At 39.9% G+C, this 18980-nt stretch overlaps 1 protein-coding gene across 2 annotated transcripts in view; it reads left to right on the forward strand.

Annotated features, from left to right (window-relative positions):
• Nucleotides 1-18980, forward strand: part of LOC102399398 (cytochrome b5 reductase 4) — a 117054-nt gene that overhangs the window by 19575 nt on the left and 78499 nt on the right. For both annotated transcript variants that reach the window (XM_025294567.3, XM_006047974.4), the window contains exon 3: nucleotides 14391-14491. In XM_025294567.3, the coding sequence (XP_025150352.3) occupies nucleotides 14391-14491 (101 nt within the window). The remainder of the gene's footprint in view (nucleotides 1-14390; nucleotides 14492-18980) is intronic.

Here is an 18980-nt window from a genome sequence, read left to right on the forward strand (position 1 = left end):
TTGGCCTTTTTTTTAGTAGCAGGGCAGTTCAGAGCTGGGGTAACTGTCATCGGTAGCCCTAAGGCACAGACAGGGAAATTATCACATGAAATAGCAAAGAGGGGATTGAAAAACTGATCCTTTAGCGATAGGATGCCTTGCTTAATACTGTTGTATGTTGTAAATCAGTTTAAGAATAGTAAAGGTAACTGTTGTTAATAATGTTTGGTCATTATTCTTTCTAGGAAAAATTTGTGGATATTTTCCCCCAAATACTCAAGAGTATAACTGACTCCTCAGACTGCTGGTTAATTTTTAATGCTTTTACACATCAGTTTCCTTTTAGTTAAATGTCAGGACTATTTTTCCTAGTACTAATAATGTCACATAATAATGTCACTTTAGATGACCTTTGATAACTTTGCCAGTCGACCTTCTGAAGTGCTGGAGACCTTTATTACGTTCCATTTCAGTTTTCCTGGGCAAACTAAGGCATCCAGACCAGATTATTTTAGCCCTTTTGCTAATTGAGCTGGCCATCATTGAAGTTGTTTGGTGAAGTTTGAATTTCTAAGTTATATTCAGGACAGTGGCTACCTGGTTCTCGTTTCTCTGAGGTAGTGCTGGTCTCATTTCTAGTCTCCCCACCCCCCCTCCTTAAAAATTGTGCAGCAGAACTTGACAATAATTACTTAAGATACTAATTTTTTTTTTTTTTTTTTTTTACAAAGTGTGTGTTTATGTGTTTTGGCTATGCTGGGTTTTCGTCGTGGCACGTAGGCTTCTCTAGTTGAAGTGCACAGGCTTAATTGCCCTGCGGCACATGGGATCTTAGTTCCCCAACCAGGGATTGAACCCCAAATCTCCTGCATTGAAAGGTGGATTCTTAACCACTGGACCATCAGGGAAGTCCCAGTTTAGTTCAGTTCAGTCACTCAGTTGTGTCCGACTCTTTGCGACCCCATGAATCACAGCATGCCAGGCCTCCCTGTCCATCACCAGCTCCCAGAGTTCACTCAGACTCACGTCCATCGAGTCAGTGATGCCATCCAGCCATCTCATCCTCTGTCGTCCCCTTCTCCTCCTGCCCCCAATCCCTTCCAGCATCAGAGTCTTTTCCAATGAGTCAACTCTTCACATGATGTGGCCAAAGTACTGGAGTTTCAGCTTTAGCATCATTCCTTCCAAAGAAATCCCAGGGCTGATCTCCTTCAGAATGGACTGGTTGGATCTCCTTGCAGTCCAAGGGACTCTCAAGAGTCTTCTCCAACACCACAGTTCAAAAGCATCAGTCCTTCGGCACTCAGCCTTCTTCACAGTCCAACTCGCACATCCATACATGACCACAGGAAAAACCATAGCCTTGATTAGACGAACCTTTGTTGGCAAAGTAATGTCTCTGCTTTTGAATATGCTATCTAGGTTGGTCATAACTTTCTTTCCAAGGAGTAAGCGTCTTTTAATTTCATGGCTGCAGTCACCATCTGCAGTGATTCTGGAGCCCAAAATATAAAGTCTGCCAAATAATACAATTATGTAAAGTTTAAAAATAAAATAAAATTTAAAAAATAAATAAATAAATTAAAAAAAAAAAAAAAAAAAAAAGTCTGACACTGCTTCCACTCTTTCCCCATCTATTTCCCATGAAGTGATGGGACCAGATGCCATGATCTTCGTTTTCTGAATGTTGAGCTTTAAGCCAACTTTTTCACTCTCCACTTTCACTTTCATCAAGAGCCGTTTTAGTTCCTCTTCACTTTCTGCCATAAGGGTGGTGTTATCTGCATATCTGAGGTTATTGATATTTCTCCCGGCAATCTTGATTCCAGCTTGTGTTTCTTCCAGTCCAGCGTTTCTCATGGTGTACTCTGCATGGAAGTTAAATAAGCAGGGTGACAATATACAGCCTTGATGTACTCCTTTTCCTATTTGCAACCAGTCTGTTGTTCCATGTCCAGTTCTAACTGTTGCTTCCTGACCTGCATACAAATTTCTCAAGAGGCAGATCAGGTGGTCTGTGTTTCCCATCTCTTTCAGAATTTTCCACAGTTTATTGTGATCCACACAGTGAAAGGCTTTGGCATAGTCAATAAAGCAGAAATAGGTGTTATTCTGGAGCTCTCTTGCTTTTTCAATGATCCAGCGGATGTTGGCAATTTGATCTCTGGTTCCTCTGCCTTTTCTAAAGCCAGCTTAAACATCAGGAAGTTCACGGTTCACATATTGCTGAAGCCTGGCTTGGAGAATTTTGAGCATTACTTTACTATCGTGTGAGATGAGTGCAATTGTGCGGTAGTTTGAGCATTCTTTGGCATTGCCTTTCTTTGGGATTGGAATGAAAACTGACCTTTTCCAGTCCTGTGGCCACTGCTGAGTTTTCCAAATTTGCTGGCAAATTGAGTGCAGCACTTTCACAGCATCATCTTTTGGGATTTGAAATAGCTCAACTGGAATTCCATCACCTCCACTAGCTTTGTTCATTGTGATGCTTTCTAAGGCCCACTTGACTTCACTTTCCAGGATGTCTGGCTCTAGGTCAGTGATCACACTATCGTGATTATCTGGGTCGTGAAGATCTTTTTTGTACAGTTCTTCTGTATATTCTTGCCATCTCTTCTTAAAATCTTCTGCTTCTGTTAGGTCCATACCATTTCTGTCCTTTACTGAGCCCATCTTTGCATGAAATGTTCCCTTGGTATCTCTAATTTTCTTGAAGAGATCTCTAGTCTTTCACATTCTGTTGTTTTCCTCTATTTCTTTGCATTGATCACTGAGGAAGGCTTTCTTATCTCTTCTTGCTATTCTTTGGAACTCTGCATTCAGACGCTTATCTCTTTCCTTTGCTCCTTTGCTTTTCACTTCTCTTCTTTTCACAGCTATTTTTAAGGTCTCCCCAGACAGCCATTTTGCTTTTTTGCGTTTCTTCTCCACGGGGATGGTCTTGATCCCTGTCTCCTGTACAATGTCACGAACCTCATTCCATAGTTCATCAGGCACTCTATCTGTCAGATCTAGTCCCTTAAATCTATTTCTCACTTCTACTGTGTAATCATAAGGGATTTGATTTAGGTCATACCTGAATGGTCTAGTGGTTTTCCCTACTTTCTTCAATTTAAGTCTGAACTTAGCAATCAGGAGTTCATGATCTGAGCCACAGTCAGCTCCCAGTCTTGTTTTTGCTGACTGTATAGAGCTTCTCCATCTTTGACTGCAAAGAATATAATCAATCTGATTTCGGTGTTGACCATCTGGTGATGTCCATGAAGTCCCAAGATAATAATTTTAATTTTAGAGTCTTTGGTCAAATGTGCCAGTGATGGTCCAGAAAGCTGAATGGAAGTTCCATGTGTACAGGCAGAACATTTTTTTATGAATTGACTGCGGGCAGTGGCAGGAAGGGCTTCCCTGATGGCTTAGATGGTAAAGAATCCACCTGCAATGTGGAAGACCAGGGTTCCATCTCTGGGTTGGGAAGATTTCCTGGAGGAGGGCATGGCAACCCACTCCAGTATTCTTGCCTGGAGAATCCCCTTGGACAGAGAAGCCTGGCAGGCTACAGTCCATGGGGTTCGCAAAGAATCAGATACGACCAAGCAACTAAGCACAGTGGCAGGGATCCCCAGCCTCCTTTGTCTAAGTCTTTTTCTTTTAGGCTACAGTTTTGCAATCATCTGCGAATGTTCTGTTGTGATGGGTGGTAGGAGGTGATCTTGTTAATATTTTGACACATGATCTTTTACTTCTTGTTTTCAGTTCAGGCCTCTCCTCCACTAACTGTGCTGTTTCCCTGAGGGTGCCCTAGGGAGTAAGCCTACACTTCTTGTGGATTTAGGTAGGGAGGGGCTTGTTACTTGGTTGTATGGGATTTAGGAGAGGATTTAAGCATCATATTGCTTTTTATATTGAATTGTAGACCATTCTACATGCTCACTTTCAGAACTACCTGGGGTTTCTGATTACTTCACCTTTTGGGGGTTCTGTTGCACATACTGGCTCCCCTCCAATTTACACATAGGCTTTATTTTACCTTTCTTCACTCTGTTAATTATATTATTGCTTATCATTTGCTTGTCAGTCTTCCAAAATTTTATTGTTGTCTTCTCTTCAAATTTCTGTGCCTCTGTGGTTTTATGACTTATTTATTCTTTGTAGTCATTAGAAAGATTTGAGGAGTGTGAGAGGCAAATGAGTGCTTTTAATCCGGAAATCCTAAAATACTCTATTATCCAAAACCTTGCAAGCCAACATTCTATTTATTGTTCTTAAATACCAAGGCCCCCCAAATGATTTACTTTTAATCATTATAAAATCCATTTGTCTTTCATTACTTTCTTTTCCATTTGTCTCAGTTGAAAGTAGCCAGTTAATTGCCTAGTTTTCTAAAATAATGTGCAGAGTTCTGCTCTTGTTATAGCTGATTAACTCCTTTTGGGTTGATAGTCCTGCAGATACCAAAGATAAACTCAGGACAACATATTAAAAAAAAAAAAAGCTATCAAAAAACACTGGTGAGCAACCAAAAGCAGACAGAAACTAGAGGGTAAGGTTCATCTGTACTTGTAAGAAGGAATTATCACTGGGTAAATTGCCATTTCTTATGGCATTTAACTTGAGGTCATGCCCAGTTTGGTACTGTGAAGGATGACTAAAATTTAGATGTAGACCCTCAGTCTTGGCTTGAAGAGTTTGGGGTTTGACTCCAGTCAAGTTAAATGCCTTCTGAAATAGTCAATAACCTTTGGAGAAATGTGACAGAATCCAGAATTTGGCTGGCTTAAAGAACTAGATGACACAGTTTGGAGCATTTGTACTAACTGAAAAATGAGGAATACAGAAAAAGTGATCCAGAGAGGAGTATAAGCTGTCTAAATCTTGCATATGGACAAACTCTGGGCAGCCTAACTAAGGCTAAAAGGATTGAACAGAGGTTTTAGTTTTCATTCCCCCACAGGGGAAACAAGAGTTTGGAGTTTGACTCCAGTCAAGTTAAATGCCTATTAAAATAGGCAATAATCTTTGGAGGAATGTGACAGAATCCAGATTTTCTACAACATATTATTTACAATGACCAGAATATAATCCAGAGTTTCTAGACATGCTCAAGGGAAAAGACAACTCTTTGAGATTGACCCTGAGGTGACCCATATGTTGAATTTAGTTCACAAGGATTTTAAAGTACCTATTATGACAATACTCAAGGAAGTAGAGAAACATAGATTATATAATAAATGAACAAATATGAAATCTCAGAAAGTCTCATCATTTTTCATAATGAACAAATAGACTATAAAAAATGGGAATGTAGACCTGAGAAGTGCTATATATGAAATAAAACATTTTATCAAATAGGCTTAATAGCAGATTGGAACTAACAAAAGGAAGCTTAGTGAACTTGCAGATAGATTAATAGGAATTATCCAGTCTGTAGAACAGAGAGGAAAATGACCCAAAGTAAAATGAATGGAGGCTCAGGGACCTCTGAGATAAAATAAAAATGTCTAATATATGTTTATTGGCAATTCCAGAAGGAGAGGAATGGGAGAATGGTACAGAAAAGTATTTGAAGAAATATTGGCCAAAATTGGTGAAAGGCCTAAAATTATCAATTCAAAATGAAAGAAAGTGAAAATTACTCAGTCGTGTCCAATTCATTTTGACTCCATAGACTGTACAGTCCACGGAATTCTCCAGGCCAGAATACTGGAGTGGGTAGTCTTTCCCTTCTCCAGGGGTATCTTCCCAACCCAGGAGTTGAACCCAGATCTCCCACATTGCATGCGGATTCTTGACGAGCTGAGCCACCAGAGAAGTGAAGCATGGCAAATCCACTCATGATCAATACAAAGAAAATCACATAGGGGCATGTTATATTCAGACTGCTGAAAGCCAAAGATAAAGAGAAAATCTTGAAAATAACCAGAAGTAAAACAGCTGGACCCTATAAAAAAGATTGCTGAAGATTTAAAAAAAAAACAAACCATCAACTCTAAATTCTGTATCATTAAAGCTACTTTAAAGATACAAATGAAATAAAGATGAACTTTTTTGGATAAACAAAAACTAAGAATTTAGTATCAGCAGACCTATACTACAAGGAGCTCTAAAGGAAATTCATCAGGTTAAAGGGTAATGATACCAGATGGAAAGTCAGATCTTTAGGAGATAGTAACTGTGTGAGGAAACAAGGATTAATCTTTTTTCCCCTTATCTTTTAAAATATACATGACTTTTTCAAGCAAAAACTATAACATTGTGTTGTAGAGCTCCTTAAAGTGGCAGGAATGGAGTGTGGTAAATGGTTCTTATATTACATGTGAAGGGGTTACAACATTAACTGAAGTAAACTAGTTAAGCTTAAGGATATATATTGTAAGTAAATCAGAAAGTGAAGAGGAACTAAAAAGCCTCTTGAGGGGAGTGAAAAAGTTGGCTTAAAGCTCAACATTCAGAAAACGAAGATCATGGCATCTGGTCCCATTGCTTCATGGGAAATAGATGGGGAAACAGTGGAAACAGTGTCAGACTTTATTTTGGGGGGCTCCAAAATCACTGCAGATGGTGACTGCAGCCATGAAATTAAAAGACACTTACTCCTTGGAAGAAAAGTTATGACCAACCTAGATAGCATATTGAAAAGCAAAGACATTACTTTGCCAACAAAGGTCCATCTAGTCAAGGCTATGGTTTTTCCTGTGGTCATGTATGGATGTGAGAGTTGGACTATGAAGAAAGCTGAGCAGGGAAGAATTGATGCTTTTGAACTGTGGTATTGGAGAAGACTCTTGAGAGTTCCTTGGACTGCAAGGAGATCCAACCAGTCCATTCTAAAGGAGATCATCCCTGGGTGTTCTTTGGAAGGACTGATGCTAAAGCTGAAACTCCAATACTTTTGCCACCTCATTCAAAGGGTTGACTCATTGGAAAAGACTCTGATGCTGGGAAGGATTGGGGGCAGGAGGAGAAGGAGACAACAGAGGATGAGATGGCTGGATGGCGTCACTGACTCGATAGACATGGGTTTGAGTGAACTCCGGGAGATGGTGATGGACAGGGAGGCCTGGCGTGCTGCGATTCATGGGGTCGCAAAGACTCGGACACGACTGAGCGACTGAACTGAACTGAATGCCTACAACAGTCTCTTAAAATATAGTGCTAAGAGGTATATTAAAAACCCATAGATGAAATAAAATGAAATTCTAAAAAAGTATTTGGGTAGCCCAAAAGAAGTCTCTGAAAGAAGAATAGAGACACAAACAGAAAACTTGGAGGGGAAAAAAAAAGAAAACTTGGGTCTGGGGAGAGAGGCTAATAAGATGGTAGCTCTAAATTCAGTCACATCAGTAATTAAGTGTAAATGTAAATTTTTAATAAAAGAGATTTTCTGTGTGTATATGCGTATCAAGACCCCACTACATAATGCGAGATATGCTTTGAATATAAAAGACAAGAGTTGAAAGTAAATGTGTAGGAGAAATTATACTATGTAAAAAGTAAATATGTGGAATTCCATGAAGGTCCAATGGTTAGGACTTGGTGCTTTCATTCCCTGGGCCCAGGTTTGACCCCCTAGTCAAACCTGGGCCCAGGGGTTCAGGATGGGGAACACGTGTACACCTGTGGCAAATTCACGTTGATGTATGGCAGAACCAATACAATATTGTAAAGTAATTAGCCTCCAATTAAAATAAATTTAAATTAAATAGTTTCATTATTTTATCTCTAAAATAATGAAAATAATGTGCAATTTCTTTACTGAACACAAGATGGCAGAGTAGTCACAATACTTGCAAAAATGGATCTGTGCATTGAATACAATGAAATATGCCATATTTTACTATGTGAACACACCTTTTTTCCTTCATTTATTTTAGAGCCAAAAAAATGAACGGTGGTGATTAGTGTAATACATAGGCATATCGCAGTATAGTGTCATAATAGTTTGTACATGTGTGATAAACATTAAATAAATTTTTGTTGGATGAATGTAATGTGGGGCTTTGGAGTTACATTTGTTTTTGAATTTTAAAACAAAAATTATTTTAAAATCTAATTATAAAAATACCACTTTTCCTTAGTAGCGGTAGTTCTCAGACTTTTTGGTTTTAAGATCCCTTTACTCCTTTAAAAATTATTGAGGACCTCAAAGAACTTCTGTTTATGATGTTCATATCTATTAATATTTAGAAATTGAAAGAATTTCTTAATTTAATAAAAAAATAAATTTACTGTATATTATCATAAATAATAATATTTTCATGAAAAATAACTATGTTTTCCAAAACAAAACATAGTGAATAAGTGGCATTGTTTCACATGTTGGCAGATATCTTTAATGTATGGCTTTGTAGGTGGCAACTATATTCTGACATCCCCTTCTGTTTTTAATCTTATGCACTTGTGAAAGAATGAAATTTTTAGAAAGGCAGGCAGCATCTTAGTATCACTATGAAAAAGTTTTGATCTTGGACCACTGAAAGAGTCTTGAGCTGTGGGGGAGCCCCTCAACTGTACTTTGAAACTCCCTGACTTATAGAACAAAGAAAAACTGAAATATTATCAGTTACAGTGTGTGGCCTGAGCCATGGGGATACAGTTCCCTCCTCATTGGTGGGCTGTAAAGGATTCACATATATTGTTACCCAACCTGAAAAATTGTGAGAGCCTCCTCTGGGAGATAGATTAATAGATATAATATATCACTTGAGTCTTACATTGTTCTGTGTCATCTAGAGCTAGGAGTTAAGAATAGTTTGGAGCATGCTGAATTCCAGTTCTGAGTTCAGTTATTTGAGATATGAGGTGTGATTCAGGTTCTCTAGGTGGCAAAACGCTTTTCCTATCTAACCAGAGTTGGAGAAGTAACTAAAAATAGAGCTCTCTGGAACTGGAACCACCCATTGCTGCAGAGAATGGAAGATGATCTGGCAGTTGAACATAGATTGCCATATGACCCAAGAAATTCAATCCAATGTATATACTCAAGAGAAATACAAATATATGTCCACATAAAGACATGTACACAAATGTTCATAGCAGCATTATTCATCGTAGCTAAAAAGTGGAAACAGCTTAAGTGTTCCTGAGCTGATGGGTGGATAAATAATATGTGATCCATCCATACATGGACTATGATTCAGCCATAAAAAGGAATGAAGTACTGATACGTGCAGCAGCATGGATGAATGTTGAAAGTAGTATACTAAATGACAGAAGGTAAACACAAAAGATGACATATTGTGTGATTCCACTTATGTAAAATGCCCAAAGTATGTAAGTCTAAAGAGACAGAAAGTACCTTTGTGATTACCCAGGGCCGGGGAGGATGGGAGAATTGCTCCCTGAAGAATGTTTCTGCATTTTGTTAAATTGTGGTATGTATTATATGGTCCATGACCCCTATATGCTGCTGCTGCTGCTAAGTCGCATCAGTCGTGTCCGACTCTGTACGACCCCATAGACGGCAGCCCACCAGGCTTCCCCATCCCTGGGATTCTCCGGGCAAGAATACTGGAGTGGGTTGCCATTTCCTTCTCCAGTGCCTGAAAGTGAAAAGTGAAAGTGAAGTCGCTCAGTCGTGTCCGACTCTTAGCGACCCCATGGACTGCAGCCTACCAGGCTCCTCCATCCATGGGATTTTCCAGGCAAGAGTACTGGAGTGGGGTGCCATTGCCTTCTCCATGACCCCTATATAGGGACTCATAATTTTTCACAATATCAGTATCAAAAACTTGAAGGGAGTCTCCCCTTTAAAGAACTGACAAGTCTCTGTTTGTTTCCATTTTAAAACTTTTTAAGATCAAATCATGAGAGTTCTGTAACTAGTATCTCTTTTATCCTTAGCTCCTAGGAACTTCAGGATCACTTTTAATTGCTTAGTCATAGTAATATTGTTAGATTTGGCAACTGGTATGTTTTCTGTTACACTTTTTAAAATTTGTACACACAAACTTACACAAGCTTGAGATTAATGTATTATGATAAGTCGCCCATAGTCTTTATCAGTAGCAGTTGGGGTTTAAATTACCACAAATTTAAATGTACATGAAAAACCAGAGGCAGTGTTTGCTAAGATGGAAGAGCTCTTTGCATGTAAAATGGCAACATTAGTATTCAGGTTATACCTGAAATGATATTGAAATGTCTCCCATCAATAACATTCAGGTAACAAAAGACATATTAATGCATCTCTGGTCAATAAGTTGTAAAGACTGTCATTCTGTGATTGATTTGATAATTTTGAAGTGGCTAGTTTTTATTCTAGGAACTTATGTGAGAGCTCAGAGTTCCAGATATATAACACAAACAAGATAATTTAGTTTGAAAATGTTAGAACAGATACTGCCGGTGCATGGCCTAAAGAGGTCAGTGTAGCTGTTTTTCTGAGTGTGCTTCCAATTGCACTGCAGCTCTGCTAGGCTGAATTAGCCATAAATGTACCCCCTGAATATTGCAATGGCATTTTTATTGGTATATTAAAGTATATGTTCCCAGTGGAACTGATTTAGCTTTAGTAAGTGACTCCTCGTCCTCTTTTTTCTCCCCCAGCTTCATTGAGGTACATTTCACCTATAACATTGTGTTAGTGTAGGGTGTACAGCATTATGCTTTGGTATGTGTATATGTTGTGAAATTAAGTTGCTGTTCTTCACAGTAGTCAGCCAGTCCATTTCTTCTATCTACTCCTGGTTGGGGTTTAAAAAACAAAATACAAAAAACAAAATATCAGCACAAAGGAGGGGATAGACAGGTAGGTAAGTCAGTAAGTAGCCTCCTTAAATCTCCCTCTACCACTGAAAGTCATCCGTGTAAATAATCTAAAAGCAACCGTTGGGCTATGACTAGAGGATCTTGGTCTCAGCCGAGTTTCGCACCATTTGGGATTGATGTTTCATGAATCCCTTCCTACCCATCCTTGTTCTTAATGTTATTATTAGGATTTAGGTTTTGCAAAATTTATTAGTAGCCTAGAATTAATGAGATTGTATCTTGGGGTCCATAAATACTATTCATTTATATTTAGAGGGCAGTCAGCTGTGTAAATCTGCCACACCCGAACAAAAAAAATAGAGTTTTAGAAAGACATTATGTCATTTTAAAATTTAGAAAGTTGCAAAATTCTAAAAGTCAAGTGGTAAGAACTCATGGGAGACAAATCTTGCGCTTTAGAAAGTGCTATTTAAAAGTCATGCAGGGTGCAGATTTGTTATTGTTTAGTTGCTAAGTCGTGTCTGACTCTTGGCAACCTTATGGACTATAGCCTGCCTGGCTCTTCTGTCCATGGGATTTTTCAGGCAAGAATACTGGAGTGGGTTGCCATTTACTCCTCCAGGGGATCTTCCTGACCCAGGGATTGAACCCAAGTCTTTTGCACTGCCTGCAGTGGCAGGCAGATTCTTTACTGCTGAGCCATCTGGGAAGCCCATGGTGTAAATAGAATACAGTAAAGCATGAAGGAAAAGCATAAAGCTAGGTTCTTTGTGACTGTTTTCTTCTGCCACAGTCAGGGGTCCAAGTTTTAGTTGGTAGGAAATGCTTTTGGAAAAAAAAAAAAATGGAAAGAGATAAAAGGGAAGAAGAAAAAGAGAGAAGAGAGTCTCTGAACCAGGGGAGATGCACCTGTCACATTTTGGGACAGGTTTGAAAGTCTCATAATTAGCAAATTACTAATACTGCCAAATGTGGTTGGATCTAACATTTCTTGGGCTTTAATTCCACACAGTGAGGGATTTTATAAGCATTCCTAGTTTTGTCCATTTGAAGGGGGTGAGAAGTTCTTCAGGTCTGGAGTCCATCAAAAAGGAGGATAGATTATGAGAGGATGAGGGTCGATCTAGAGAACTGGGAGGCAGTCAAGAACACATGTTGGAGATACAAGGCTCTCTGTGCTGATCAGGGACAGCTGTTGAACTGCCTGGTCATCTCCCTGCTGTTGCTGAAACACGTGGATTTCCATCAGAAGATTAGATGATCGTGTGTTATAGATTTCATGTTCCTGAGAAACACTAGAACTCTGCATGTTTGGAATGCATTCTCTGTCTTTAAAAACCTATTGGGAATAACTCTGATCCTAATCATTACTTCCTTGGACTGCAAGGAGATCCAACCAGTCCATTCTGAAGGAGATCAGCCCTGGGATTTCTTTGGAAGGAATGATGCTGACGTTGAAACTCCAGTACTTTGGGCACCTCATGCGAAGAGTTGACTCATTGGAAAAGACTCTGATGCTGGGAGGGATTGGGGGCAGGAGGAGAAGGGGACGACAGAGGATGAGATGGCTGGATGGCATCACTGACTCGATGGACGTGAGTCTGAGTGAACTCTGGGAGTTGGTGATGGACGGGGAGGCCTGGCGTACTGCGATTCATGGGGTCGCAAAGAGTCGGACATGACTGAGCGACTGAATTGAACTGAACTGAACTGAATCATTACTTCAGACATTTGTGGTCTCTGGGACTTCAGAGCATTAAACAATAGCGAAAATTCCTTCTAAATTGGCTGGGAAAGGTTTATGGGGAAGGAGAGAGGAGGGTGCTCTACCAGTTTCCCCCCCTACCTCCATTTTCCTGACTTATTTGGAGGACTGCTGAAAGAGAGATTTTGTGAATTTACCTCTTTTTGTTGCCTAAATTTCCTTTAAGTAATTTTATAAAGCAATTTTCCAAAATTAAATTGGTGGGGAAACTGCAGTACCCTTCTTGGGTTTGAAATTTAACTACTTTCCTTCAAAGGTGATTATATAGGATGAACATCTTAAATTATCTGAGTTTATTTAAATTCATGGAAGTCATTACATAAAGAAGGATTAATCCTGGAAATAAGAAAACCAGTTCTCCTTGCACTCTTGAGGTGTCTTGAAAGGCTAGGTTTGTCTACTATCTAGTTTTCAAATAAAGGATTAAAAGAAGTTCACTTCCTTGGGAAGGCTATTCAGTGAGCTCTTCTCCTCTATTTGTTACTTCTATTCTTCCTTCTTCTTAAAAGATAAAAATGTACCAGAAGGTGGACTCCTTCCAGGGTCCAGGAGTGGACTCTTGTCTAACACTTGGGAATGAATCGTCCAAGGAGACACATGTACTGACAGAGCAAAAGACATCATTGGAAAGGGGAACCTGGGTGGGAGAGAGCAGGGTGAGAGAACCCAGGAGGACTGCTCTGCCATGTGGCTCGCAGTCTCAGGTTTTATAATAATAAGGTTAGTTTTCCAGCTTGTCTCTGGCCAATCATCTTACTTGTGCCTGTGATTGCATCTCTCAGTCAAGATGGTTTCCAGTGCAAGGGTTTCCGGAAGGTTGGCAGGTGGGTGTCTCCTTACCCCTTATGCCCTCTCCTGAATTCTTCCAGCTGGCAGCAGTTTTGTCAGTTCTGGGTTCCATGTTGTGAGATAACACTCAAGCGGTTATTATCCTGCCTGGCCATGGCAGGAGTGTTTCTGTCAGTGGTTCCCTAACAAAAATATAGTTAAATATATGAACAGATGACATAAATATTTGGGGAAGATGAAAGAATTCCTAAGATCTAAACAGTAATCTTGGTTCCTTGAACAAGTGCAGAAAAGAACTGCTTGCTTTCACAGAGTGTGCCTCAGTGACCCAGTCCCCATCTCTCATCCTTTGCTGAGATGATCAATTTATGGATGACAGCTCCATTCTTTTTCATCAGATTCTCCTGCCAGGGCAATAGAGGATGATGTGATAATATGAGAGGTAGAGGTTGGGGCAGAGGGATGGGAAGAGAGAGAACTTTTAAAATATTAAATTCAGTGTTTCATGATTTTTTGTGTGTGTTGGGAGGGAGTTCTCTTATAGGTCTTTTGCACATCTTGCAAGCCGAGGCACTGACTCTGTCTTGTTCTAGCCACCTTTTCAGAAATTTTTGCATGGTGATCATCCTTCAGTGGTACAGGTAGTGTTTCCTTCTAGAGCAAAGAAAGGAGAGATTTGTTTACTGTTCAGTATAAACAGAGATCATGTCTGCCTCCAGAACAAAGGGCAGGTGTATTTACTGCCCCTTATAAAAGGTTCTTGGCTTCCTATGCTCAAGGTTCCTTTTCCATCATGCAGCACGTTGAGTGTACAGCTGCTTATCTGGCCCTCTTCACAAAGCTCTGTGGGAATTGAGGCTCGGAAAACTTACGTAGGTGCTGAATTTTCTAGTTACTGCTGCTGATGTAAGTACTCAGCTATCCTTTGTCTCTAACCTAGGAGTCTCGTGTTTTCTGTCAGGACCCATGAAACCAGCAGCCTAACTTGTTAGCTTGCAAGTATGGTGAAACCTCAGACCCTTTATATCCTTAATACTTCTGAGTAACGGTTTGTTAAGTGGGATGTATTTGGAAAAATTTATTAAAACATCTACTTTGTACAGTTTTTAAGAAGTTCATTTAGGGTATTATTTCTCCTTATTTGATGTAGGCTTTGTTTATAATGTCAGCCCATATATGGAGTATCATCCTGGCGGAGAAGATGAACTTATGAGAGCAGCAGGATCAGATGGCACTGACCTTTTTGATCAGGTAAGGTGCTGAAAGTGATCATTCTATCCTAGTTGGGACCACACTCTTAGGTTCAGTAGTGTGGCAGTGGTAGAGAGAAAGAAAATAGTGGCATAAATTTCAGATGTGTTGGCTTGAATTTTGAAGTGTGGGAAGATGCTCATAAATAGCAACTGCTCATTTAATTTGCCTTTGAATTAGGAATAGAAATATGCCTTCGTCTGACAAATGCTTTATTTTGTATTTTAGTGATAATTAATAACCATGTTGTAGTACTGGACTTTACCAGTTGAGATACCTGAACTAGTTGAGTTATTTTTAGAGTTGCCTTCTGAACAAATGAAATTTAATTTCTGTTCCTCTTATGTTCTCATCCATTTGGAGATTTATTTTTTTACCAGGCTACCAGAAATACAATTTGTTTTGTATTTTAATGTACTTACACGCACCTGCTTAAATAGCCAAATATCATTTGCTATTAGTGTTTTTACTGGCTTGGAAAAAAGTCATTTTTGCTTATCAGTGATACTAGGATTCTCCTTGGGAGGCTCTTATTGCTAATTTAAGGTAAATTCCCATTGTAATTTGGTATTGGTTATCTGCTAGCAATGCAAGTGAAATAGAAAACTGGGAACATTTGCCAGGAAAATTTATTTACCAGGTTTTCATCTCTTCTGTGTGTCAACTGGAAAAAACAAACAAAACAGTGTGAGAATTGTGATTAAGTTTTATTGGTGGCAAAATGAGAGCTGTAGTCTGGGAGACAGCATTTCAGAGAGCTCTGAGAAACTGCTCCAGTGGGTTGCAGGAGAGGTCGTATGTTTTTAGTGAAGTGGGGTACATGTCGTCAAGCTCATATTTCGGCAGAGGCTTGCTGTTAGTCACAAAGAGCAGATGTCACTCTTAGTGATTTTAATGCTTCCTAAGTGTGAGAAGATGTAAGAATTTAGGCTTATAAAATCTTCTCTTGAAAATATCTAACTCTCTGAAGGCCCTTTTTGCCAGTTTTTACCGGAACACAGAGTGTCTCATTCTTGATCTGTGCCCTGAATTCCTTTCAGGGTATGTTGAAGGTCAGTGGCTGCAGTGGCTGGTGACTTCATCTTTGTAGAGGCAGATGGCAAGAGACAATTTTTAGTTGGCTCCTGTAACCTCTTGATGGCTGAATGTACTCTGCCATAGATGAATTTCCAGTAACATCTAGTCCTGTTTATATTTCTTAGTGTCATGTGATTGTAAGGACCTTATTTAAGCTTGTTTGGGGGAAATCATAAGAACTACTATATTGTTCTTTAGCAAGTTCTACAATCCTTTTGTTGACTGAAAAAAAAAAAAAAAAAATGCACTCGGGGCATTATTGAGAACTATAGTCCAGAAGCAGCCTGTCAGATAGCTTTGAGAAGGTGTTCCCAAAGAGATAAGGGAGAAACCAGGATTTATAGGAATTTTTGCTGGGAAAAAAAAAACATCAATTGAATATCAAAAGATTATTACTAATCACAAAAAGAAAACCTCTCAAGTTAATGATTTTAGTGTTTTTCTATGTATAGGAAGATCAATTACTCCTTTGATGTCACCTTAACTCTCTAGAGCCAGTATCCTCTTTTTCTCCGTCCTGAATTCTCCTTGGTGGGTGGTGATGGTTTAGTCACTAAGTCATGTCCAACTCTCTTGCTACTCCTGTGGACTGTAGCCCACCAGGCTCCTCTGTCCATGGCATTCCCCAGGCAATGCTGGACTGGGCTGCCATCTCCTTCTCCAGGGGATCTTCCCAACCCAGGTCTCCTGTATTTCACATGGATTCTTTACTGACTGAGCCACTAGAGAAGCCTGAATTCCCCTTAGGGCACGATAGCAGGCAGCTGTCATGGTTGATCGCTTTATGGCTACAAGATCCTTGTTTATTAAAATGGCAGGCTGCATTCTTTGTCCACACTAGTTACCAGATTGCTGCATTCCCCTTGTTTATGACTTTTCCTCACAGAAGGAAACTTTATATTTTAGAAACGATAGTGAAACTTCTTGTATCTTTAATGTTTAGTATTTGAGTTGTACAAAGAATGGTAAGTAATCTCTTTACTGTCAGACTTCTGTCTAGTTTTTTTTCTCACTCCTGATTACTTGTTTAGTATCTCCAGTTGTTGGATGCACAGTGTGATAACCTGTTGATACTTGAGCTTAGTGCACCCTCAGATAACATCAACTCATATTCTTCTTCCCTTTTCTCCCTCCTCTGTTTCCTGTTTCTGGAAATGAGAACTTGAAACCACTTGAGTAGTCTTTGCCCTCTCTTGTTGTGTTACCGAATCGGTCACCTGGACTTGTGCCCGAGTGTTAGCCTAGGCCGAGACCCCTTGTCTCAACCAGGGAGGTTCTTTTTTTGCTCAGATTCATACAACCAATGACAAAACCAGTGTTGAGACTGCAACAGCACAAGCTTTATTCAGTGATCAAAGGATGGAGAAGCAAGAACTAGTTCGCAGATCAATTCCTTGACCCTGCTCAGGCTGAGACACCATATATATAGAAGGCTGAGGTAAAATGGAAGGAATTTGGTAAAGAGTGGGAGGAATATTAATGACTTTTCTGAGACAAGGGTGTGGTTTGGATCCAGAACGAGGCAACAGTTCTTTTCAGTTGTTTTTTGGGGTTCCTCTGGTTGTTGTCATGGCAATTGTCAGCTGTTGTGGCGCTGGGGGATGTGTCCCTTAGCATGCTAATGTATTACAGTGAATGTATAGAGAGGGCTCAGTCCACTGGAGGTCAGCAGGTCTTCTGCCATTTGGGCCTAATTGGTTCTAACCGATTCTTTAGAAAGTTCTTTAGGAGCAGCTTCATCCTTTTCTAATTGGGCCAGAAACTCAGATAAGGGTAGTTAGTTTCCACATGAGGGATGGGCAGGGTTATGATTCTGGGGCAACACCCTGGGTAACAAAGGTGTCCCAATATCCAATTTCTGGTGAAATTCTGTGATTCTGTCTTTAAATATTGCACCTTTTCTCTTTCCCCACTGCCTCTGGTCAGGTCATCACCACCCTCTCTCACCCTAGTATTTTAATACTGCCCTGATACCTTTACCTTCAGTACCATTTAGATAACATGACAACTAAAGTAGTATTCTCAGAGACAGTTGTCTTAGAACCTTGCTCTACAGCTCTCGGAGGCTCACCATTGGCAGTTGTTGACTGAAAAATAGTCACAACCTGAAAAGTAAGAGTTCTTAGGACTTCATTCCCGGAGGCAGCATCTCAAGTAGCTCTGAGAAATTGCTCCAAGGAGGCAGGGAAGGAGTCAGATTTTATAGAAGTGTGCACCAAAGGGGGCAGATAGTCTGAACATGAAAGATTATTGTTAATTAAGAAAAGCCAGATATCTCAAACTAAGAAATTTAGCACTCTTCTATACATGGGACAATGACAGACTTTATTTCCTTGGACTCCAAAATCACTGCAGATGGTGAATGCAGACACAAAATTAAAAGACACTTGTTCCATGGAAGACAAGCTGTGACCAACCTAGACAGTGTATTTAAAAGCAGAGACATTACTTTGCTTACAAAGGTCCATGTAGTCATGTATGGATGTGACAGTTGAACCATAAAGAAGGCTGACTGCCAAAGAATTGATGCTTTTGAACTGTGGTATTGGAGAAGACTCTTGAGAGTCCCTTGGACTGCAAGGAGATCAAACCCATCAATCCTGAATATTCACTGGAAGGACTGATGCTGAGGATGAAGCTCCAGTACTTTGGCCACCTGATGCAAAGAACTGACTCACTGGAAAAGACTCTGATGCTGGGAAAGATTGAGGGCAGGAGGAGATGGGAATGACAGAGGATGAGATGGTTGGATGGCATCACTGACTCGATGGACATGAGTTTGAGCAAGCTCTGGGAGATAGTGAAGAACAGGGCGTCCTGGTGTGCTGCAGTCCATGGGGTCACAAAGAGCTGGACACAACTGAGCAATATGGAAGATACTAGCTTCAGGGCTTACTGAAATAATTTCCTTCAATGAAGTGTTTCTTAGCTATCTAGGGCCAGCATCCTGCGCCCATCTGTTTTTACATCCCCTATCCCTCATCTGTAGAGAGTGGCTGTAGCCTGATAGCAAGTATTCTCCTTTTTTAATTCCCTTTTAGAACTAACACCCAAAAAAGATGTCCTTTTCATTATAGGGGACTGGAATGCAAAAGTAGGAAGTCAAGAAACACCTGGAGTAACAGGCATATTTGGCCTTGGAATATGAAATGAAGCAGGGCAAAGGCTAATAGAGTTTTGCCGAGAGAACACACTGGTCATAGCAAACACCCTCTTCCAACAACACAAGAGAAGACTCTGCACATGGACATCACCAGATGGTCAACACTGAAATCAGATTGATTATATTCTTTGCAGCCAAAGATGGAAAAGCTCTATACAGTCAGCAAAAACAAGACCGGGAGCTGACTGTGGCTCAGATCATGAACTCCTTATTGCCAAATTCAGACTAAAATTGAAGAAAGTAGGGAAA

The sequence above is a fragment of the Bubalus bubalis genome, chromosome 10, assembly GCF_019923935.1.
Source record: "Bubalus bubalis isolate 160015118507 breed Murrah chromosome 10, NDDB_SH_1, whole genome shotgun sequence".
NCBI classification, from domain to species: Eukaryota; Metazoa; Chordata; class Mammalia; order Artiodactyla; family Bovidae; genus Bubalus; species Bubalus bubalis.